General features: G+C 50.2%; 1 protein-coding gene across 1 annotated transcript in view; it reads left to right on the forward strand.

Moving 5' to 3' along the window:
• The first annotated feature begins 5730 nt into the window (after window positions 1–5730).
• Window positions 5731–22290, forward strand: part of POLQ (DNA polymerase theta) — a 34612-nt gene continuing 18052 nt past the window's right edge. The window contains exons 1-13 of the mRNA XM_038757847.1: window positions 5731–5797; window positions 8732–8971; window positions 9323–9453; window positions 11053–11209; window positions 11886–11994; window positions 13383–13602; window positions 14822–14972; window positions 15059–15196; window positions 15505–15717; window positions 16957–17099; window positions 18276–18477; window positions 18599–18741; window positions 20968–21161. Coding sequence (XP_038613775.1) covers window positions 5740–5797; window positions 8732–8971; window positions 9323–9453; window positions 11053–11209; window positions 11886–11994; window positions 13383–13602; window positions 14822–14972; window positions 15059–15196; window positions 15505–15717; window positions 16957–17099; window positions 18276–18477; window positions 18599–18741; window positions 20968–21161 — 2099 coding nt within the window. The 5' untranslated portion in view covers window positions 5731–5739. The remainder of the gene's footprint in view (window positions 5798–8731; window positions 8972–9322; window positions 9454–11052; window positions 11210–11885; window positions 11995–13382; window positions 13603–14821; window positions 14973–15058; window positions 15197–15504; window positions 15718–16956; window positions 17100–18275; window positions 18478–18598; window positions 18742–20967; window positions 21162–22290) is intronic.

Consider the following 22290-nt stretch of genomic DNA (forward strand, 5'->3'; position numbering starts at 1 on the left):
TCCTGCCCCATTCTCACACTTATCAGTCAACCCATCAATCATATTTATTGCATGCTTACTATGTGCAGAGCACTGTACTGAGTGTGTGGGAGAGTACAACACAACAATATAACAGACACATTCCCTGCCCACAACGAGCTTACAGGCTAGAGGGGGACAGACAGACATGAATACAAATAAATAAATGATGGATATGGACTTAAATGATCAATCAATCAATTGTATTTATTGAGTGCTTACTGTGTGCAGAGCACTGTACTAAGCACTTGGGAAGTACAAGTTGGCAACATATAGAGACAGTCCCTACCCAACAGTGGGCTCACAGTCTAGAAGGGGGAGACAGAAATCTAAAACAAAGAGGGAGTTAACAAGGTTCCCCCGGTAAAACGCCTCTGTTTTCACTCTGGATGAGGAGACATAATCTTTTTCTAGTTTAAGAGAATGCCCAGAAAAAAAAAATGTATTTCCTTTACCCTTACCAAATTTAAGTGTGCCCCAAATGATGTGGGGCTGAGAGCGGGGATGAATAAATGGAGCAAGTCAGGGCCACAGAAGACCCAATCCAGAAACTGGCCTGGGCCCGGAGGCAGACCAGAAGGGAGCTGGAAGTCCCCTGATCCGTTCCGCCGAAGGTGGCTGCCAGGCCCTCTCTCGCCCATCCCTGAAGGCAGCAATGGGAAGACCCGGTGGCTGACTGGGAATCTAGAAGCCGGGAGGGGCTAGAATCCTGGGACTCGCTATCCACGGCAGTAGAATTTCCGGCGAGGAGTCCTGGGCAATTCTATGGGTCAGCGTCCCACGAAGAGCTCCCAGATGGAGTGGGATCATAACCAGAGAGGGAGGGGAGGGGTCCAGGTGCACACCAAGTCCACAGAGAAGAAATTGGGGAATGTATTTTGCAATCCTGTCCTCCCTTCAAGTTGACTTTCCACACCAGTCTGCATCCACCTACTGTCCATCTGTACCTACAAGTTTTCCCCCTGGGCCGTCCCGTCCTTCACCTGTCCACCTGTACTGACCCTTCCCCACACTGTCCCCCCGGCCGAGAAAATCTACTTGATCAATCCGTGGCTCTGGATCACCTCGGGTTCACCGTGGGCGCCGTGTGGAGCAGCCAGAAGAACCGGAGATGGAACCCATTCGAGTCCGACTTCCAGCCTTTAGCCTGGTGACAGTAGGAAAAATCTGCCCCGCTGTTCGCCTTCCTGGGGAGACCCTTCCCCCGCTGCCCCCTCCCCTGTAAATAATAATAATTATGGTATTTGTTAATCACTTTCCATGTGCACTGTACTAAGCACTGGGGTGGATACAAGATCAATTCTTCACGCAGTCTCTGTCCCAACTGGAGCTCCCGTTCTATGAAAATGTGGAAATGTCCAAGTGGCTGGGGGGCTTTAGGAGAGTGATCACAAAGCTTTTGAGCACCTTCTCGAAGGTGCGATGGACATAGATGCCATTAAATGCTCTGCAATTGCCAGGTGTCTCTGCCTCTCTCTAGGTTGGCTAGCTTGGGGTTCTCTCCTCCTCGCGGTTCTTTCTTTGGTGTCAGGGTGAGCTGAGGGGTGGGGAAGGGAGGTGCCCCAGCAGGGTCGTTTCTGGGCCAGACCCCTCCCCAGCCACCTCTGTAATCCTGGCATCTAAGGGGGCAATGAGGAGCTGGCACATGGTTGCCCTCCTTGCAGCCTCCCAAGTGGTGATGGTGGACCGGCAGATGAGGGCAAAAGCCAGCTCTTAGATGGGCTGGGGTGGGGGCCACACCCAAGCAGTGCGGTCTAATGGATAGAGATCTGGTCTGGAAGTCAGAGGACCTGGGTTCTAATCCTGGCTCCACCACTTGTCTGCTGCGTGACCTCGGGAAAGTCACTTCACTTCACTGCTCTCTGCCTTAGTTACCTCATATACATATAATGGCATTTGTTAAGCACTTACTGTGGGCAAAGCACTGTTCTAAGCGCTGGGGGGATACAAGGTGATCAGATTGTCCCACATGGGGCTCACAGTCTTCATCCCCATTTTACAGATGAGGGAACTGAAGCTCAGAGAAGTTAAGTGACTTGCCCAAGGTCACACAGCAGGCATGTAGCGGGTGCCGGGATTTGAACCCATGACCTCTGACTCCAAAGCCCATGCTCTTTCCACTGAGCCACGCTGCTTCTCATCTGCCAAATGGGGATTCAATCCTACTCCCTCCTGCTTAAATTGTGAGCCTTGTGAGAGACAGGGACTGTGTCTGACTTTTTTTAATGGCATTTATTAAGCGCTTACTATGTGCAAAGCACTGTTCTCAGTGCTGGGGAGGTTACAAGGTGATCAGGTTGTCCCACATGGGGCTCACAGTCTTCATCCCCATTTTCCAGATGAGGTAACTGAGGCACAGAGAAGTTAAGTGACTTGCCCAAGGGCTTGAACCCATGACCTCTGACTCCAAAGCCCAGGCTCTTTCCACTGAGCCACGCTGCTTCTGTTGATTAAGACTTGATTAACTTGTATCTACTCCAGTGCTTAGAACAGTGTTTGGCACATAGCGCTTAACAATTATCATCATCATCATCAATCAGCCAGTCAATGGTACTCACTGGGCGCCTACTCTGATCAGAAGCAGCGTGGCTCAGTGGAAAGAGCACTGGCTTTGGAGTCAGAGGGCACAGGTTCAAATTCCGGCTCTGCCAATTGTCAGCTGTGTGACTTTGGGCAAATCACTTAACCTCTCTGGGCCTCAGTTACCTCATCTGTAAAATGGGGATTAAGACTGTGAGCCCCCCGTGGGACAACCTCATCACCTTGCAACCTCCCTAGCACTTAGAACAGTGCTTTGCACATAGTAAGTGCTTAATAAATGCCATTATTATTATTATTATTATTATTATTATTATCATCAGAGCATCATACTGAGCACTTTGGAGAAAACAGTACAATAGCCCTCTCCTCAAGGAACCTATATTCTATGGTACATTGAGCACTGTAATGTGCCGTTGGGTGAATACTACAGGCAATCACTGTTATTTGCTGAGCATCTACTGTGTGTAGAGCACTATACTAAGTGCTTGTTGTTTTTAGTCAGTGGACTCTAGATCTGCCTCCTGTGAGTCCTCCAACCCAGGCTACCTGAGAGTGGATTTTTGCAGCTGAGGAAACTGAGGCACAGAGACTTTAAGTGACTTGCCCAAGGTCCCACAGCAGGCGAATGGAGTAGCTAGAATTAGAACCCAGGTCCTCTGGCTTCCAGTTGCAATCACTTCTCCACAGAGGTGCTCAAAATACAGCCATCATTATCATCAACATCAGTTGTATTTATTGAGCACCCACTGGGAGAGTACAACAGAGTTAGGGGGCATTTCCCTGCCCTCAAGGAGCTCTCGGTCTAGTGGGTGAGACAAACACTTCAATTACAGATAGGTGGAGCAATAATAAAGTAATAATAATAATAATGATGATGGCATTTATTAAGCACTTACTACATGCAATGCACTGTTTAAGCACTGGGGAGTCTGTAAAATATTTACTTAAGTGCTGTAGGGGAGCTGTGGGAATTTAAGGGCTGAAGTGGCATTTGGGGGATGGAAAGTGGGACAATTTTTTATGGTACCTGTTAACTTATTAACAATAATGATAACTGTGGTATTTCTTAAGCACTTACAATGTGCCAGACACTGTACTAAGCACTGGGGTAGATGCAAGGTAATCGGGTTGGACACAGTCTCTATGAGGTAGCTGAGGCACGGAGAAGTGAAGCGACTTACCCAAGGTCACCCAGCAGACAAGTGACAGGGTCAGGATTAGAACCCAGGTCCTCTTAACTCCCAGGCCCGGGCTCTATCCACTAGGCCACGCTGCTTTTCTGGTTACGTGCCCAGCCCTGTACTAAACAAGATAATCAGGTTGGATGCCGTCCCTGTCCTAATCAGGGCTCGCCATCTAAAAATTAGGGATTAATCTCAGGTTTCCGAGCTGGTTCGGCGCCGTGCCCTGCACCCTGAGGACACGGTTGACCGATTTCCGGGGTGTGGGCAGCTTTTGCGCACAGGGTGATTTCGAAGCCGCAGGTTGGGAAGATTGTAGGGGTTAGGAATAAGCGTGTAATTGTGCTGCTATCTAGAGGTCAGACTTTGAATTATTGCACGTTAGGTGCTGCGTTTAAAACCCTCCCTAGATCAATCCTGATTTTTAAAATAGTATTTAATAATAAAAATAAAAATGGCATTTGTTAAGCACTTACTATGTGCCAGGCACCGTACTCAGTGCTGGGGTCATTGGGCTCACAGTCTTTTAGACTGTGAGCCCAATGTTGGGTAGGGACTGTCTCTATATGTTGCCAATTTGTACTTCCCAAGCGCTTAGTACAGTGCTCTGCACATAGTAAGCGCTCAATAAATATGATTGATTGATTGATTGATTGGGGTGGATACAAGCAAATCGGTCGGACATAGGCCCTGGCCTGCGTAGGCTTCACACTCTTAATCCCCATTTTACAGATGGGTAACTGAGGCACAGAGAAGGGAAGTGACCTGCCTAAGGTCACACAGCAGACAAGTCGCAGAGTCAGGATTAGAACCCATGATCTTCTGATTCCCAGGTGCATGCTCTATCCACCACACTGCTTCGCCTGAAGTATGGAGGTGCCGGGGATCGAACCCAGGGCCTCACATACGTGACATGCATGCACTTACTATGCTAGGCACATAGAAAATGCTTAACAAATACCACAGTCATTATTTTTATTATTATTATGTGCCGGGCACTGCACTAAGCACTGGGGAAGACACTAGCTTAGCAGGTTGGACACAATCCATGTCCCACGTGGGACTCCCAGTCTTAATTTCTGTTTCACAGGTGAGGGAACTGAGACCCAGGGAAGTTGTATTTATTGAGCAGTTCCTGTGTGCAGAGCACTGTACTAAGCGCTTGGGAAGTACAAGTTGACAACATATAGCGACGGCCCCTACCCAACAACGGGCTCACAGTCTAGAGGGGGGAGACAGACAACAAAATATGTGGACAGGTGTCAAGTCATCCGAATAAAAGAGTATGCGGCTAGGGTGGACAACAGGCCCATAGCAAGCGCCTAACAAGTACCATCATTATTATGATTGATATAGTGGAAAGAGCACTGGTTTTGGAGTCAGAGTTCATGGGTTCAAATCCCGGCCCTGCCAATTGTCAGCTGTGTGATTTTGGGCAAGTCACTTCACTTCTCTGGGCCTCAGTTCCCTCATCTGTAAAATGGGGATGAAGACTGTGAGCCCCCCGGGGGACAACCTGATCACCTTGTAACCTCCCCAGCTCTTAGAACATAGTAAACGCTTGATAAATGCCATTATTATTATTATTATTAAATACGATGGAATGAGCCCGTTGTTGGGTAGGGACTGTCTCTATATGTTGCCAACTTGTACTTCCCAAGCGCTTAGTACAGTGCTGTGCACACAGCGAGCGCTCAATAAATACGATTGAATGAATGAATGAGATGAAGGCGACCGAATCGAACGTTGTCTCCTGCGGCGGCCCTCAGCACTTCCTCCGTCCCTCCGCTGGGGGCGCTCCAGTGCCCCGAGGCCGAAGCCTCTCCGGGGCCTCCGTCTCGGCGAACTCTATGGTTCCCGCTGGGTCTTTGCAGGGGGCGCTGTGGCTGCTGCCGGGCCTCTCTTTCCTGCCGTCTCTGTGGTTCCGGTTGGGGGAGGACCGGCTTTGAAGGCGGGAGGCGGGAAGAAGGCCGTTGGGGCTGAGGCGGCGGTGGCCGCCATGACGACGCCCTCAGCGCCTTCGCGGAGCGGGAAAAGGCGGCGCTCGTCCAGCCCAGGTACAACCCTGGGCTATTTAGAATATTTACTATTCTATTTATTTTATTTTGTTAATATGTTTTGTTTTGTTGTCTGGGCCATATGGAATATTTACTATTTTATTAATATGTTTTGTTGCCTGGGCTATATAGAATACTTACTATTCCATTTATTTTATTTTGTTAATATGTTTTGTTTTGTTGTCTGGGCTATGTAGAATATTTACTATTCTATTTATTTTATTTTATTTTGTCAGCCGTATGACTTTGGGCAAGTCACTTCACTTCTCTGGGCCTCAGTTACCTCATCTGTAAAATGGGGATTGACTGTGAGCCCCACGTGGGACATATGTTTTGTTGTCTGGGCTATATAGAATATTTACTATTCTATTTATCTTATTTTGTTAATTTGTTTTGGTGTCTGGGCTATATAGAATATTTACTATTCTGTTTATCTTATTTTGTTAATATGTTTTGTTTTGGTGTCTGGGCTATATAGAATATTTGCTATTCTGTTTATTTTATTTTGTTAATATGTTTTGTTTTGTTGTCTGGGCTATGTAGAATATTTACTATTCTTTTTATTTTATTTTATTTTGTCAGCTGTGTGACTTTGGGCAAGTCACTTCACTTCTCTGGGCCTCAGTTCCCTCATCTGTAAAATGGGTATTAAAACTGTGAGCCCCCCGTGGGACAACCTGATCACCATGTAATCTCACCAGCGCTTAGAACAGTGCTTTGCACAGAGTAATAGCTTAACAAATCCCATTATTATTATTATTATTATTATTTATTTTATTTTGTGAATATGTTTTGGTTTTGTTGCCTGGGCTATATAGAATATTTACTATTCTATTTATTTTATTTTGTTAATATGTTTTGTTATTTGGGCTATATAGAATATTTACCATTCTATTTATCTTATTTTGTTAATGTGTTTTGTTTTGGTGTCTGGGCTATATAGAATATTTACTATTCTATTTATTTTATTTTATTTTGTCAGCTGTGTGACTTTGGGCAAATCACTTCACTTCTAACCCCAGAGCTGCCACTTTCATTCATTCATTCATTCATTCATTCAATCGTATTTATTGAGCGCTTACTGTGTGCAGAGCACTGTACTAAGCACTTGGGAAGTACAAGTTGGCAACATATAGAGACAGTCCCTACCCAACAACGGGCTCACTTATCAGCTGGGTGACTTTGGGCAAGTCACTGAACAGCGTGGCTTGGGAGTCAGAGGTCGTGGGTTCTAATCCTGGCTCCGCCACTTGTCTGCTGTGTGACCTTTGGCAAGTCACTTCTCTGGGCCTCAGTTCCCTCATCTGTAAAATGGGGATTAAGACTCTGAGCCCCACATGGCAACCTGATCACCTTGTACCCCCCCAGTTCTTACAACAGTGCTCGGCACATAGTAAGTGCATAACAAATGCCATCATTATTATTCTCTGTACCTCAGTTCCCTCACCTGTAAAATGGGGATTAAGACTGTGAGCCCAATGTGGGACATTCTGATTACCTGTAAGCCCGTTGTTGGGTAGGGACCGTCTTCATATGTCGCCAACTTGTACTTCCAAGCTGTTAGTACAGTGCTGTGCACACAGTAAGCGCTCAATAAATGCGATTGCATGAACGAATGAATTACCTTGTATTCCCCCAGCGCTTAGAACAGTGTTTGGCACATAGTAAGCACTTAACAAATGAAACTATTATTATTATTATTAGTCCTGGCACCACCACTTGTCAGCTGTGTGACTTTGGGTGAATCACTTCACTGGGCCTCAGTTACCTCATCTATAAATGGGGATTAATGGTAATAAATATGATGGTATTTGTTAAACCCTTACTATGTGCTAAGTCATCAGGTTGACCCATGTGGGGCTCATAGGCTTCATTCCCATTTTACAGACGAGGTCACAGAGGCACGGAGAAGTTAAGTGACTTGCCCAAAGTCACAAAGCTGACTAGTGGCGGAGCCGGGATTAGAACCCACGATCTCTGGCTCCTAAACCTGGGTTCTTTCCTCTACACCACGCTGATTAAGACAGCCCCATACTGAACAATCTGATTACCTTATAGCTACCCTAGCGCTTAGAACAGTATTTGGCACACAGTAAGCACTTAATTCCATTATTATTATTATTTCCATTCACTCACTCATTCTTTTAATCATTTATTGATTGCTTACTGTGTGCAGAACACTGTACTAAACTCTTGGAAAGTACAATACAGAAATAAAGAGAGACAATCCCAGTGCACAACGAGCTCACAGTCTTGTATTTCCCCCTGTCCTTAGTATAGTGCCTGGCATTTATTAGACACTTAATGAAATCCATAAAATATAAAACCCCAAAAATATCCATGTGGGACAGGGACTAGGTCCGAACTGATGATCCTGGGGCCACCTCAGCGCCTAGTACAGTGATGATGATGATGATGATGGCATTTATTAAGCGCTTACTATGTGCAAAGCACTGTTCTAAGCGCTGGAGAGGTTATAAGGTGATCATGTCCCTCGGGGAGCTCACAGTCTTAATCCCCGTTTTACAGATGAGGTCACTGAGGCCCAGAGAAGTGAAGTGACTTGCCCGAAGTCACACAGCTGACAATTGGCGCAGCCGGGATTGGAACCCATGACCTCTGACTCCAAAGCCCGTGCTCATTCCACTGAACTACGCTGCTTCTCATAAATGCTTGTCCCCCAATAATAATAATAATTATGGTACCTGCTAAGCACTTACTATGTGTCAAGTGCTGTTCTAAGTCTTGGGGTAGATACAAGGTTATCACGTTGTGCCACGTGGGGCTCACAGTCCTCATCCCCATTTTACAGATGAGGTAACTGAGGCCCAGAGAAGTGAAGTGACTTGCCCAGAGTCACACAGCTGACAAGTGGCAGGGCCAGGATTAGAACTCACAACCTCTGACTTCCAAGCCCGGTCTCCTTCCACTCAGGCACGCTGCTTCTAGAAAATGCTCGACGGCTACCACAATTCTCATCGTTCTCGTCAGGGCAGGGTCCGTCCGTGACGGTTCCCGAAGGCCCGGTGGACAAGCTGCTGCTGGCCAGCTGGGGGCTGCCCCACGTGGTTCTGGAGAAATACCGACGCCTTGGCGTGGTGCGGATGTTTGAGTGGCAAGCGGAGTGCCTCCTTCTCGGGCAGGTCCTGGGAGGAAGAAACCTCGTCTATTCAGGTAGCGCGGGTTGCCTGCTTTCTAGAGCTGATTCTAGGAGGGGGCACCGTCTGCAGAAGAGCGGGGAAGGGGCAGCCACTTGTCCTCCAAACGGACCTCGCCGCGTGGTCTTCCGGATGGGGCTGGGAGATGGAGGCCCTGATTGACATCCCAGCCCTCCTGCTGGCCAGAGAGGTGTCCTTGGACGAGTCACTTAACCTCTCCGGGCCTTAGTGTTTTCATCGGTAAAGCAGGGATAAGTTCTCTGCTCTCTCTCGAGACTGAAAGCCCATTGAGGGCAGGGAATGTGTCTGTTTATTGTTATGTTGTCCTCTCCCATGTGACCCCTTGCATTAATCGTGCCGTTTTTAGCTCCTACGAGTGCCGGGAAGACTCTCGTGGCCGAGCTGCTTATTCTGAAGAAGGTTTTGGAAACCCGTAAAAAAGCCCTCTTCATTTTGCCCTTCATCTCGGTGGCCAAAGAGAAAAAGTATTACCTGGAGGTGAGCTGAGAGAACCCGCTACCGTGGTCGTCTCTTCCGGGCCAGAAGTGGGAGGACGTTGGACTAATGGTTCTGTCCTGCTCTGCTTGGCAGACTTGCTAATCAGAAGGTGATGTGGTAATAGTCTTTATTAAGCACTTGCTGCGGGCAAAACACCAGGAAAACAGTCACCCAGATTAAAAGTAGACAAGGTCACAGCCTAAGGATAAGGGGTAGGGGGGTAGACACACAAAGAAAGCGAAATAAACGTTCGTTCATTCAGTCAGTCATTTATTGAGCATTTATTTTGTGCAAAGCGCTGTACTAAGCACTTGGGAGAATACAATAGAACAATAAACAGGCACAGAAGATAATCGTCCAGACTCTAAGCTCATTATGGGCAGGGAACCTGCCTGCTAATTCTTTTGTACCCTCTCAAGCGCTTAGTACAGTGCTCTGCACATAGTAAGTGCTCATTATATACCACTGATTGATTACTGAGATCCTGAAAGCACCATGAGCCCTGAGGCAGGGCTGGACTGTCTGGACACTGAAAGCCCTTCGGCAGTTAGAGTCGACAGCTCGTTGTGGGCAGAGAATATAATAATAATAATGATGGTATTTGTTAAGCGCTTAACTATGTGTCAGGCACTGTACTAAGCGCTGGGGTTGATACGAGCAAATCGGGTTGGACACAGTCCCCGTCCCATGTTGGGCTCACAGTCTCAATCCTCATTTTACAGACAAGGTAATTGAGGCCTAGAGAAGTGAAATGACTTGCCCAAGGTCACACAGCAGACAAGTGGCCAAGCCGGGATTAGAACCCATGACCTTCTGCCTCCCGGGCTCCTGCTCTATCCACTGCGCTATGCTGCTTCTCCAATATGTCTGTTTATTGTTACATTGTATTCTCCCAAGTACTTAGTACAGTGCTTTGCGCACAGAAAACTCTCAATAAATTTGATTGAGTGAATGACAGGTCTGTTCCGTCAGGGCGGGAAAGAGGCGTGGCAGTTGGGGTTCCCGCATTATTTCTGTTTTTGCATCCCATCAGAGTGCCCAGTGTAAGGGCCCTCTGTTTTGCTGCCCTCACCTCAAGCCTCCCTTAACATGTTCTCCTTCTGCCCTTCAGCGTTCCCACCGTCACACTCTCCCTTCCCCAGCCTGTCCCCGCACACTACACTTCCTCCAATCCTCTCCTGCCTTTTCCGGTCTACTCTTCCTTCCCTGCCTGTCTCCCAGAATGGTTCAGCCAGTGTGTGTCCCCCCCGCCCCTTCCCTCCACAACACGGTTGTCCCCAGTTGTCACAGGAGCCCCGACCTGTTCCCATCCCAGCCTCAGAGCTTCTGTTTCCGCACGTAGTTGAGCTAAGTCGACCCAGAGGGAGCCTGGATTATTGAGCCCCAACATGGTTGCTGTCCACCTTCGGCCCAGTTTCTCGTGCTCCTGAGAGGAGGTGGAAGGCCCCGGAGCTCAGGATGGGGACCCAAAACCAGAAAACCCGGGATGGGCCCGGGCTGAGCGGGGGGAGGTGGTTGGGCTAGGGCGGCAGGGCGACCACAGTCCCACGCCGAGATCCGTCCGCCCGCTGACGGGCTGCTCCTCTTTGCCCGCTGCAGAACCTGTTCGAGGAGGTCGGACTCCAGGTGGGCGGCTACATGGGCAGCAGCTCGCCAGCCGGCCGCTTCTCTTCCCTGGATGTTGCCGTCTGTACCATCGAGCGAGCCAACGGGCTCATCAATCGCCTCATTGAGGAAGAGAAGATGGATCTGTTAGGTGAGACAACGAGACCCCTGGGCCCATTCTGAGTGGGAGGGGTGGGTTTGTTGCCGTGCAGTGTCAGCGCCTTGGGCCTGGCCCGCCCTGCCCTCTCCTCTGTCCTGGCACCCCCTGCAACCTCCGGGGTCTGGGACCAAGAGGCAGCCAGCTGGCTGGGTGGGTAAAACAACAATTGCCCCCCTCATCTCCAGGAACGACCACCCTCTCCACTCAAGCTCTCTCTTGGGTGCAGGATGCTGTTGGGCAAAGAAGGCTGTGGGGTTCATTCATTCATGCACTCAGTCAATCGTATTTATTGACTGAATTGTTGTTTGCCTGGCGGGGGCAGGAAGGGGGCCACCGAATGAGGTTTCTCACCTGTCACGGGCTGAACCCGGGAATGGTTGCATGTTTCGTTTGAAACAGCCCCCTTGCCGGGGTTGGCTTCTCCTGCCCACCACCTCCAAGAGCCGGCCGAAGTGGAAGCGGGTAGAGTCCACCCCTGCCGGCAGCACGCTCTGCCCCCTCCTTCTCACCCTCTGTGGCCCTCAAGGCCCCGGTCAAGTGGATTCGGCCTCTGCTAGAGGCGGCGGGGGCCGGAACGCAGCGATTGGCAGGCCGGACCTGGTCCCCCCCAACCCACGTCCTAGAGCCGGCCCCTCCCTGAAACCAAGCCTCCTCCTCTTCGGTTCAGGGATGGTGGTGGTGGACGAGCTGCATATGCTGGGAGACGCCCATCGGGGCTATCTATTGGAGCTTCTGCTGACCAAGGTCCGCTTCGTAACGTGGAGAACTGCCGCCAGGTGGGCTAGGGGTAAACCGGGGCCAGGGCAGCCGGGTTTCTCCCGGGGTCACTGGGATTTGGTTTCCCAGTCAAGTCCAGTATAGTCCTGGAAACCGCTTCCGGGAAGTGACCCCGATCTGATCCCGTTTGGCTCACGAACCCAGGCCTTGACAATCTTGGGTTTCATGTTGGACATTAGCGGTCATCTCCCCGGTTAGGGGGTCAGCTCCTTGAGGGAAAGGTCATCCCTACTAACTCTACTGCAGGTACTTGCAAGCGCTTAGTAGAGGGCCCTGCTCATAGCAGATGCTCTAGCAATCAATTGATCATACTTATTGAGTCCTTATTGTGTGCGGATCACTGTACTGAGCGCTTGGGAGAGAACTTGACGAAAAGAGTTGGTAGGCACGTTCCCTGCCCACAAGGGTTTACAGTCTAGTGGGAGAGGCAGACATTAAATAAATTCCGGATATGTCCATGAGTGTCGTGGGAGTAAAGGTGGGGTGAATAAAGGGTACAAATCCAAGTGCAAGCACTGTACTAAGCATTATAGTTGATATAGGATACAGGGACATAGTCCCTGTCCCACAGTCCCAGGTAGAGAGAGAACTGATATCAAGGCAGTGAATGGGATTTTTTTTTTTTCTAATGGCATTTGTTAAGTGCTTACTATGTGCCAGGCACTGTGTTACGCACTGGAGTAGATACAAGCTAATCAGGTTGGACACAGTTCATGTACCATATGGGGCTCACAGTCTTAATCCCCATGTTACAGGTGAGGGAACTGAGGCCCAGAGAAGTAAAGTGACTTGCCCAAGGTCATATAGCAGATGAATAGCAGAGCTGGGATTAGATCCCAGGTCCCTCTAACTCCCAGGCCTGTTCTGTATCCACTCAACCATCCTGCTTCTTCCATTGTTGATTGGTTGATAGTAAATAATCCATTTTTTGAGCCTAACTCAGAGACTAAAGTGACACCCAATCCTCACTTGAATTTGAGTCCTGATTTGATTTGACCGGACTGCTGTCAAAAAATTGAAGCGCACCCATCAACCCCGTCCATTTTTTTCTGAACTCGGGTGAACGTGGGTTGGGGAATAGAAAGTTCCGACAGAAAAGAGAACGCTCCACTTTGAATTTCATTTGGAGTAGAAAGTTCCTATTGTTCTTCATCCAAGGAACGTTGCGCCTCCATAAACATGTGGAATCCCCAGAGATCCTCAGTTTGCTGGATGCCAGGAGCTAAATGCTGCTTTCTGACAGGGTAGGGTGAAACATTCTGTGGAGTAAAATGGGTCGGTTGGCAGTAGAGAGAAGAAAGATCAGTAGATGTGCAATTGAATAAGAATCCAAACTTTACTGTTGCTGATAATCATAACCTAGGCGGTGTGTTTGTGTGTATTTTAGCCAGTCCAGCTCACCAGATGATTTCCATGAAGGTGTTCAGATAGTGGGCATGAGTGCCACTCTCCCTAACCTGGGTCTCTTGGCATCCTGGTTGGACGCCGAGCTGTACCAAACGGACTTCCGCCCGGTGCCACTTCTGGAGCGGGTGAAGATCGGCGGCGCGGTCTACGATGCCTCCCTGAACCTGGTTCGGGAGATCCAGCCGGTGCTCCGGGTCAAGGTAAATCTCCTGGATCAGCCCTGCTCCCAACCCCGCCGTCACCCCGCTTTGTCCCATGGGTGATGACGAAGAAGATCGAGTCCGGTTTGGGGGTTCCACTGGGCTGCGGTAACGGGGGGAAGGGAAACCCACCAGCTTCTGTCGGCACTCTGGCTTGGAGAGTCCTCTGCCTTTCCGTCCATCTGGCCGCCCGCCCACCTAAGGACGACCCGAGAAAGTGGGACCACGCTCAAATGGCGTGGCTCGGACTGCCAGAGGACCTGCAGACTCAAAATGGTCAAGCTGTTTTAGAGAGGGATTCCCCATAAATGCCTTCTGCAATTTGGACCCTTCACGGATTCAACAAGAGCCTCCCATTTTGGTCCAGTCAGTGTGATGGGTCTCCCTTACCTCTCCTTGAGAGCACCTGGTGCCCTCTCCATGCAGCCAGGACCGAATTCTCTGTGTCTTGGCATCCCCTGTGTTCTCTGGGTGTTTGAGGTCCAGTGTCAAGCAGTTGTAATTATCAGGATTTTGAGAGATTCAGTAATGCATCCAGAGAACTTCCATAGTCATTTCTGTTTTAATTCAGGCCCGAACACCCCCGCCTTTCCGTTTTCTTTCCCGTCCTGGAACCGGAAACTCACACGATCGTTCCCCTCAAGATTGTAATGCCTTCGCGGGCAGGAAACATGTGTACTAGCTGTTATATTGTAGTCTTCCGAGTGTCTAGTCCAGTGTTCTGCATGCAGGAAGCGCTCAATGAATACAACTGATAGATCGATTGGCACAGCTGCCCGAGTAAATGGATTTGGAGGATAGTTTGGTGCAATGGATTCAATCTCTGGTTCTTGGATTGAAGTGGCGGTGTTGCTTTTAAAGGGGAATCTGTAGCCAGGGATCGCCGTGTGAGCAGTAGAGGTCCTGGGAATCAGAGGAGGGGGTGGGTTTTAATTTTATTTCTTGTGGTATTTGTTTAGGGCTTAACTATGTGCCAGGCACTGTGCTAAGCACTGAGACTGATACAGGAGAATCAGGTTGGACCCAATCTCTGACCCCTTAGGGCTCACAGTCTTAATCCTCATTTTACAAATGAGATAACTGAGGTTCCATCAAGTTCCATCAAATGGTGGATCTGGGATTAGAACCCAGGCCCTTTTGACTCCCAGCAAGTCCAGGTTCTTTCCAGTAGGCCACGCTGCTTCTCTGGTTCTGCTGGTAATCCTTCTCTTCCCTTCAGGGCGATGAGGACCACGTTGTCAGTTTGTGCTATGAAGTCATCCACCAAGGCCATTCTGTCTTAATCTTTTGCCCGTCCAAGAGCTGGTGTGAGAAGCTGGCCGACATCATAGCCCGCGAGTTCTACAACCTGCAACGGCGCCAGGCCGAGGGTGGGTGCCGAGGGCCCGCAGCGGGGGCCACCACCGCCGTCGCCGGGGGTCTCGGCGACAGCTGGAGCCATATCTTCTTTCGCTAGATCCATCCCATCCTGCCCCAGTCTTCCTGGACCAAGCGGGGCTCCGGGAGGTGACGGACCAATTAAAGCGCTCGCCTTCGGGGCTGGACCCGGTGCTCCAGCGGACTGTTCTGTGGGGTGTGGCGTTCCACCACGCAGGTATTCCCGGCTGGTCCCGCCACCTCCCCTCGGGTCTGAGCGGTCTGTGGATCCTGCTGACCTTCCCCTGCTGCCCAGGCGCTCTGCTCATTCACAGCCTCCTGGCGAGCAAACCGCAGGGGGTGGGGATCCCCCGATCCGGGTCCTGCTTCCATCATTTTCCGAGTCCAGGGGCGGTATCCCGTTCCTCCTTCAGAGTGTCCTGGGGCTTCGGCCTGCCCTGACGGGGCCCAGCCGGGGGGCCCTGTCCTGGCCTTGAGGTCTTTCTAGCAACGCCTCTCCCCTCCTCTCTCCCCTACTCCGTCCAGGCCTCACTTTCGACGAGCGGGACATTATCGAGGGGGCTTTTCGGCAGGGGCTCGTTCGGGCGCTGGTGGCCACCTCCACCCTTTCCTCGGGCGTGAACTTGCCCGCCCGTCGCGTGATCATCCGCACCCCCATGTTCGGCGGCCGGCCGCTTGACATCCTCACGTACAAGCAGATGGCTGGCAGGGCTGGCAGGAAGGGCGTGGACACAGTTGGTAAGTGGGCAGGGGGCCTCGGGGCTGTTCGCTAAGGTTCGGCTGACCCCAGCTCGCCCTGAGCCACGAGTCGCAATTTGAGGCTAATCGAGATCCTTTAGACTGCGAGCCCCAGTTGGACAGGGACTGTGCTCAAACTCATTATCCTCTACCCACCCCAGCACTTAGTACAGTCCGTGGCACAGAGTAGGCACTTAACAAACACCATTATTGTTGTTATCTGGTCCTGTAGTCTTCGGATAATTATAATAATAATTGTGGTATAAAGCACGATTACATGCCACGCACTCTACTAAGTGCTGGAGTAGACACAAGATCATCAAGCCTCAGTTGGGACTCCCACTGTAAGTAGGAGGGAGAACAGGGATTGAATCCCCATTTTAAAGTTGAGGGAACTGAGGCCCAGGAAAGTTAAGTGACTTGCCAAAGGTCACACAACAGGCAAGCAGCAGAGGTGGGATTAGAACCCAGGTCCTCATTCCAGGCCCAGGCTCTTTCCACTAAGCAACACTGCTTCGGATTACTGGCCTTAAGACAAAGTCATTTTTATGACTTTTATGGGTTGGGATTCGTTATTTCCAGGTAATTTGGACCGGAGTTTCTTCCCAAGACCGAACCACATGCCTTGACTCATTTCTTTTAATTCGCTAGGAAATGGTCAGTTGAATCATATTGCCAAAGTAACTCATGTGAGGGAGGAAGCCCCAGCATAGGAACTTGTCCATGCTGGATTCTCAAAGTGGATTCTTGTGTGGATTCTCAAAGTGACCACACTAAAACAGGTTCCCCACTCATCCCTGCCCTTCCCATGGCTCTCGGCCTTCTTCCGGAGGGCTGGGGGGGTGGCTAGTGGCCCCAGAGGGGATAGCCAAAGCTTCCCAGGAATGGGGAGGGCCATGATCAGGGAACCCATTGGCTGTAACCAACTTATTGGCAATCCCATCATTTGTCAGCCTTGCAGTGGCTTGTCTAAAGGGCCTGGGCTGAGGACCCCCTACTGAGCAGGTGTGGCCCAGGTTCTTCTGGCCATTCAGTGTCCACTCAGTGTCCTCGCTTTCACTTCCCTGAGGTTCTTTGTATGAGGTAATTATGAAAAGGGAGTGCACTCCTCCTCTTTTTTCTTCCTCCCTCCTCCCCCCTCCTTCCTCCTCTTCCTCCTTCCTCCTTTTTCTTCCTCCTCCCGCTGTCTGCCAGAAACACCGTAGCGTGCCACAAATGCAGGAACGCTTTTGGCCGTAGGTGAGAGCATCTTAGTGTGCAAGAACTCCGAGAAGTCAAAAGGCATCGCTCTGCTCCAGGGGTCCCTAAAGCCCATCCGCAGCTGCCTGCGGACCGGAGCTGGGGAAGAGATGACGACCAGCATGATCCGAGCCATCTTGGAGGTATGGCACGCCGGGCGAGAGAGGTCCTTTCGCTCCGCTGGCAGGAAGGATGGGAGATCTGCAGTCAGTCAGTCGTATTTATTGAGAGTTTATAGTGGGCAGAGCGCTGTACTAAGCTCTTGGGAGAGGATAGTGGAACAATATAATGGACACATTGCCTCCACACAGCCAGCTTACAATCTAGAGGGGGAGACAGACAATATAAATAAAGTTACAGATATGGACATTAAGTGGTGTGAGCGTGAGAGGGGGGATTCATCCTCCCAGGGGGGATGAATAAAAAGGGAGCAAGTCAGGGTGACGCAAAAAGGAGGGTTTAGTCAGGGAAGGCCTCTTGGAGGAGGTGTGCCTTCAAAAAGGCTTTGAAACGAGGGAGAGTGATTGTCGGATATGAAGAGGGAGGGCATTCCGGGCCAGAGGCAGGACCTGAGCGAGAGGTCCATAGCGGGATAGAAGAGGTGGGAGGTACAGTGTGAATGTTAGCATTAGAGGAGCGAAGCGATTGCTTGGTTTCCTCTGCTGTATGCCCTCCGGGCCGGGGTTGGTTCCTGGTCTGCAAGGTGGACAGCCAGGGGAGGTGGGGGGACTCCATGTCCGAGCATGGCAGGGCGGGGGAACTTGGCTCTTAGGCTCCTCACCCCAATCCCTGTCCCCAGCTCCTAGTGCTGCCCCTTTCGAGGTTTGCTGGGTTTGACCACCGAGTCCTTAGACGACTCCTTGCCCTCACTCCCCACCCCGTTTCTCAGAGGGTTGTGTCTGCCTCAAATCAGGGGCAGTGGGTCGAAGACCCTGTGCCCCTTGCCGTCGGGGAACCCAGGGTGTCCCTGGCTTATCCCCTCATCCGCCCCTCCTCTCCCTGAATGGGCCCCAGTGCACACGTGCGTTCCAGAGAGGATGCAGATGCAGAGGAACAAGTTCTACTGAGTGATGGGCCATTGGCCTCAAGAAACTCATTGCCCCAATTCTCTCCAGCATCCCAGAGGCTGGTTCCAAAAATTTTTCCTTCTCGTTTACTTTGGAGCCAAGGCCCCTAACTCGTCTCTTTGCCAGAATTCACCTGTCCCCATCGAGGGTGCCCGTGGGAGCGTGACCCTCTACCCCACTCAGCCGGACCAAGCCTTGGGCAAAATCACCCTGCTCTTCCCTGGCCCTCTGGTCAAAACCCTCCTGTCGTAGATAATAGTCGGCGGGGTGGCCAGCACGGCCCAGGAGGTGCAGACCTATGCCTCCTGCACCCTTTTGGCGGCCAGCCTGCGTGAGGGCCAGCGGGCAGCCCCAGGGGATCAGGACACCGTCGAGCAGGGAGCGATCGAGGCCTGTGTGGCGTGGCTGCTGGAGAACGAATTCATCCAGGTCTGCGAAGCCGGCGAAGATAAAGGTAATCGTCCCACTTCCCCCTGCTGTGTGGTGGTAGCGTTCTGTGTGGGGACACCAAGAGCAGAAGTCGATGCTCGCTTGGGTCTTGCTCTTTTGAGTTGTAACACTCGCTTCTCTCTCAGGGAAAGTGTATCAGCCAACCCATCTGGGCTTAGCTACCCTCTCTTCCTCGCTGTCACCGACGGAGGCTCTGGGGGTTTTTGCTGACCTGCAGAGGGCTATGAAGGGGTTCGTCCTGGAGAACGACCTACATATCCTCTACCTGGTAGGTACTTTGTCTTCTAGCTTCTCCGGGAGGGTGTGGAGGAAATGCCAAGCATCGAATCACCAGCCTGAAAGGGTAGTGGCTTCATAATTGGCGTGACCTATCCCCCCTGGCTGGATTCATTCATTCATTCATTCAATCGTATTTATTGAGCGCTTACTGTTTGCAGAGCACTATACTAAACGCCTGGGAAGTACAAGTTGGCAACATAAAGAGACACATATAACATATAGAGCCCGTTGTCCCTACCCAACAACGGGCTCAGAGTCTAGAGGGATGACATGCAAATGCATTTCATGCATGCATTTGACATGCGGATGAAATGCGGTTGACATTTGAAATGCGGATGACCTGCAGATGGGCTTGGACAGATAAGAAAAACCATTTTTTTCTAAGCCGATTCCTTTACGCTCAGTGGAGGTTAGAACCCTGTAAAGATACTTGGCACAGCAGCATGGCCTAGTTGAAAGAGCCCGGCTTAGTCCAGTGCTGTGCACACAGTAAGCGCTCAATAAATACGACTGACTGAATGAATGAATGAAATGAGTCAGTAGGACCTGGGTTCTAATCCTGTTTCTGCCACTTGTCTGCTGCGTAGCCACGGGCAAGTCACTTCACTTCCCTGTGCCTCGGTTCCCTCGTCTGTAAAGTTGGGATTAGGACCATGAGCCCCTTGCGTGACCTGGACTCTGTCCAACCCGCTTAGCTTGTATTGACCCCCCAGTGCTTAGGTCAGTGCCTGGCACGTGGTAAGCACTTAACGAATTCCATTTAAAAAAAAAAACAAAACTGACGAGACCGGGGACTTTCCGGTTAGGACTGAGACGAACCTCCAGTGGCTTTAGGGCTGAGAAAACCCACTGGTGGCTTTTGAGTTCTTTTGCTCTCAGGAGCTTTGCCACTCTCTGCACCCCGACCTCCCGCCCCACAGTCCCAGTGAAAAGTAAGCACTTTCTCCTTGAGGAGTTCTGATCATGAAAGAAGGGTTTTCCCTCCCATTCCCTAGATTTGTAAGCTCCTCGTGGGCAGGGAACGTGTCTCTGTTCTATTGTACTCTCCCCAAGTACATACAGTGCACTTCACGCAGTAAGTGCTCAATAAATAGGATTCATTGACCGCTTGAATTCTCAGAGACTGCCTCCACCCCTCTATTGACGCATCTCAGGATGCGTCAGGCTTTTCTGAGTGGTCTGCTGGACTTGCTTCCTAGCTTTTTGATCCCATTCTCCGTCTGAGGAATTTCTTTTTTCTTCTGAGCATGAACTACCCTGCCCAGCTGTACCTCTTCCCTGCTGCCTGAGCCTCATTCCATTTGTTTCTGAATACTTTCCTAGTTTACCCTGGTGCTGTTGGATTCCATTCATTCAGTCATTCAATTGTATTTATTGAGTACTTATTGTGGGCAGAGCACTGTACACTAAGCTCTTGGGAGAGTACAGTGCGACAAGAAACAGACACATTCCCTGTCCACAACAGCCCAGCCGGAGTTACTTCCCGCTCCCAGTGTGGGGTCCTCTTACCTGTAACGTTTAGCTCAGGAGTCGTGTCCTGAATAGCTGCGGAATTGAAAATTCCAAATGCCAAATTTCTGATGACTTGTGCGCGACTGCTGACAGGAGAGCATGCCTTCCGGGGATTAGCTGTTGATATCTTCATCCCCATGACCCACATCGTGCCAGCTGTAGCTTCACCTGAATAAGGCCTCTCTCTTTTTTTTAATGGTATTTATTAAGTGCTTACTATGTGCCAGGCATTCTACTATCACTGGGGTATTCATTCATTCAGTCGTTTTTATAGTGTGCTTACTGTGTACAGATCACTCTTGGGCGAATACAGTAAACAGACACATTCCCTGCCCACAAAGAGCTTACAGTCTAGAGGGGTAGATACTAGTTAATCAGGTTGGACACAGTCCCTGTCCTTTCTTTTGAAAGCCCCAGCCTCCCTTACCAGCTCCTCCATTGTGGGCAGGGGAGGAAGTCTGAACAGAGAGAAGTCTGAACAAGGCAGGACAGGGCAGGTTTTTTCTCTGGTTTCTGTCCCACCAGCTCTAGGGTTTCCGCAGCTGGTCGGGGGACCCGCGAGCCGTCGGCTGGTGTTCCAGATAAGAGTTCAAGTTAATAGGCTGGGCCGCCAGTCACCCCCGCCCGGAGGCTCAGCGGGGTGAAGGTGGCGAAGACGACTCACTTCCTCCCTGGGGCCTCGGGCCCCCTTTCCCCCTCCTAGGTCACGCCTGTGTACGAGGACTGGATTACGATCGACTGGTACCAATTCTTCTGCCTGTGGGAGAAGCTACCCACCTCGATGAAGCGGGTGGCTGAGCTAGTGGGGATTGAAGAAGGGTTCCTGGCCCGCTCGGTGAAAGGAAAAATTGTGGCGAAGACGGAGAAACAGCACCGACAAATGGCCATCCACAAAAGGTAAGGGCGTGAAAGGTGGACACCCCACTTCTGACACGTACGTTTTCCCCGTCTAGACTGTAAGCTCGTTGTGGGCGGGGAATGTGTCTGCTTATTGTTATATGGTGCTCTCTCCCAAGCGCTTAATACCGTGCTCTGCACACAGTAAGCGCTCAACAAATACAATTGAATGAATGAATGAATGGGCAGGGAGACTTGGGAAGGTTAGATGGCGATGGGCAAAAGTCTAAATGGGGATTCCACAGTTAATCTCTCTCCTACTTAGATTTAGTAGGCGCTTGGGAGAATATAATACTACAGTAAGATTGTGAGCCCTGCATTTGTACTGGGACTGATTGACCTGATCATTCTTCCTCATCACTTAGAAGAACAATGCTTGACCGCTTAAGCCCTTAACAGATACCATTCATTCATTCAATCGTATTTACTGAGCGCTTACTGTGTACAGAGCACTGTACTAAGCACAGTTTAGCACAAAACCACAGTTATTATTAGGCGTCTGTGTTTGAATGCAGGTATCCTTGAGACGATACTCTTGAATTTTCTTGAAGGTATTTCTTACAGCCCACTCTCACTTGGAGAACACCAGCTGAGCTTGCCTAGATTTAAACACCCTCCCTTCCCTCCCCCCTCAGTCTCTGAAGTATTTTGACGGGCTCGAATAGGGCAATCAAACGCTTTTTGGTTTAGCTTAAGATAATGGCCGATGGATCTAGCGTAAATGATGATTGATCTCTAGTCTGGAAACCTAAGGTACCTTCTCACAGAAAATGACACAAAACCTCACATTTGGAAAATTTAATAGGAGTGTTTGCATAAATAACACCTAATGAAACAACCTTTTATCATTGTTACAGCTTGAAGTGACTATTTGGTCATGCACCTGGCTTTATTGTCCATTTTGGGATCTGTTTATGTGGTTTTTGGATCTTGGGAATGCATCGATTCATTATTTTCTGGGGGGGACACTAGACTTGGTGTAGCCCGCTTTCCCTCACCACTCTGCTCTCCCGGATCTACTCAAAGCTGCTTATCTGGACTGAAGCAGAGAGATATAGCTGTTGCAATAATAGTCACTTTAAAGCATGACTACAGCGCTTAGCGTAAACTGTCTTTCAGTGTAGGGACG

Source organism: Tachyglossus aculeatus, chromosome 16 (assembly GCF_015852505.1).
Source record: "Tachyglossus aculeatus isolate mTacAcu1 chromosome 16, mTacAcu1.pri, whole genome shotgun sequence".
NCBI lineage: Eukaryota > Metazoa > Chordata > Mammalia > Monotremata > Tachyglossidae > Tachyglossus > Tachyglossus aculeatus.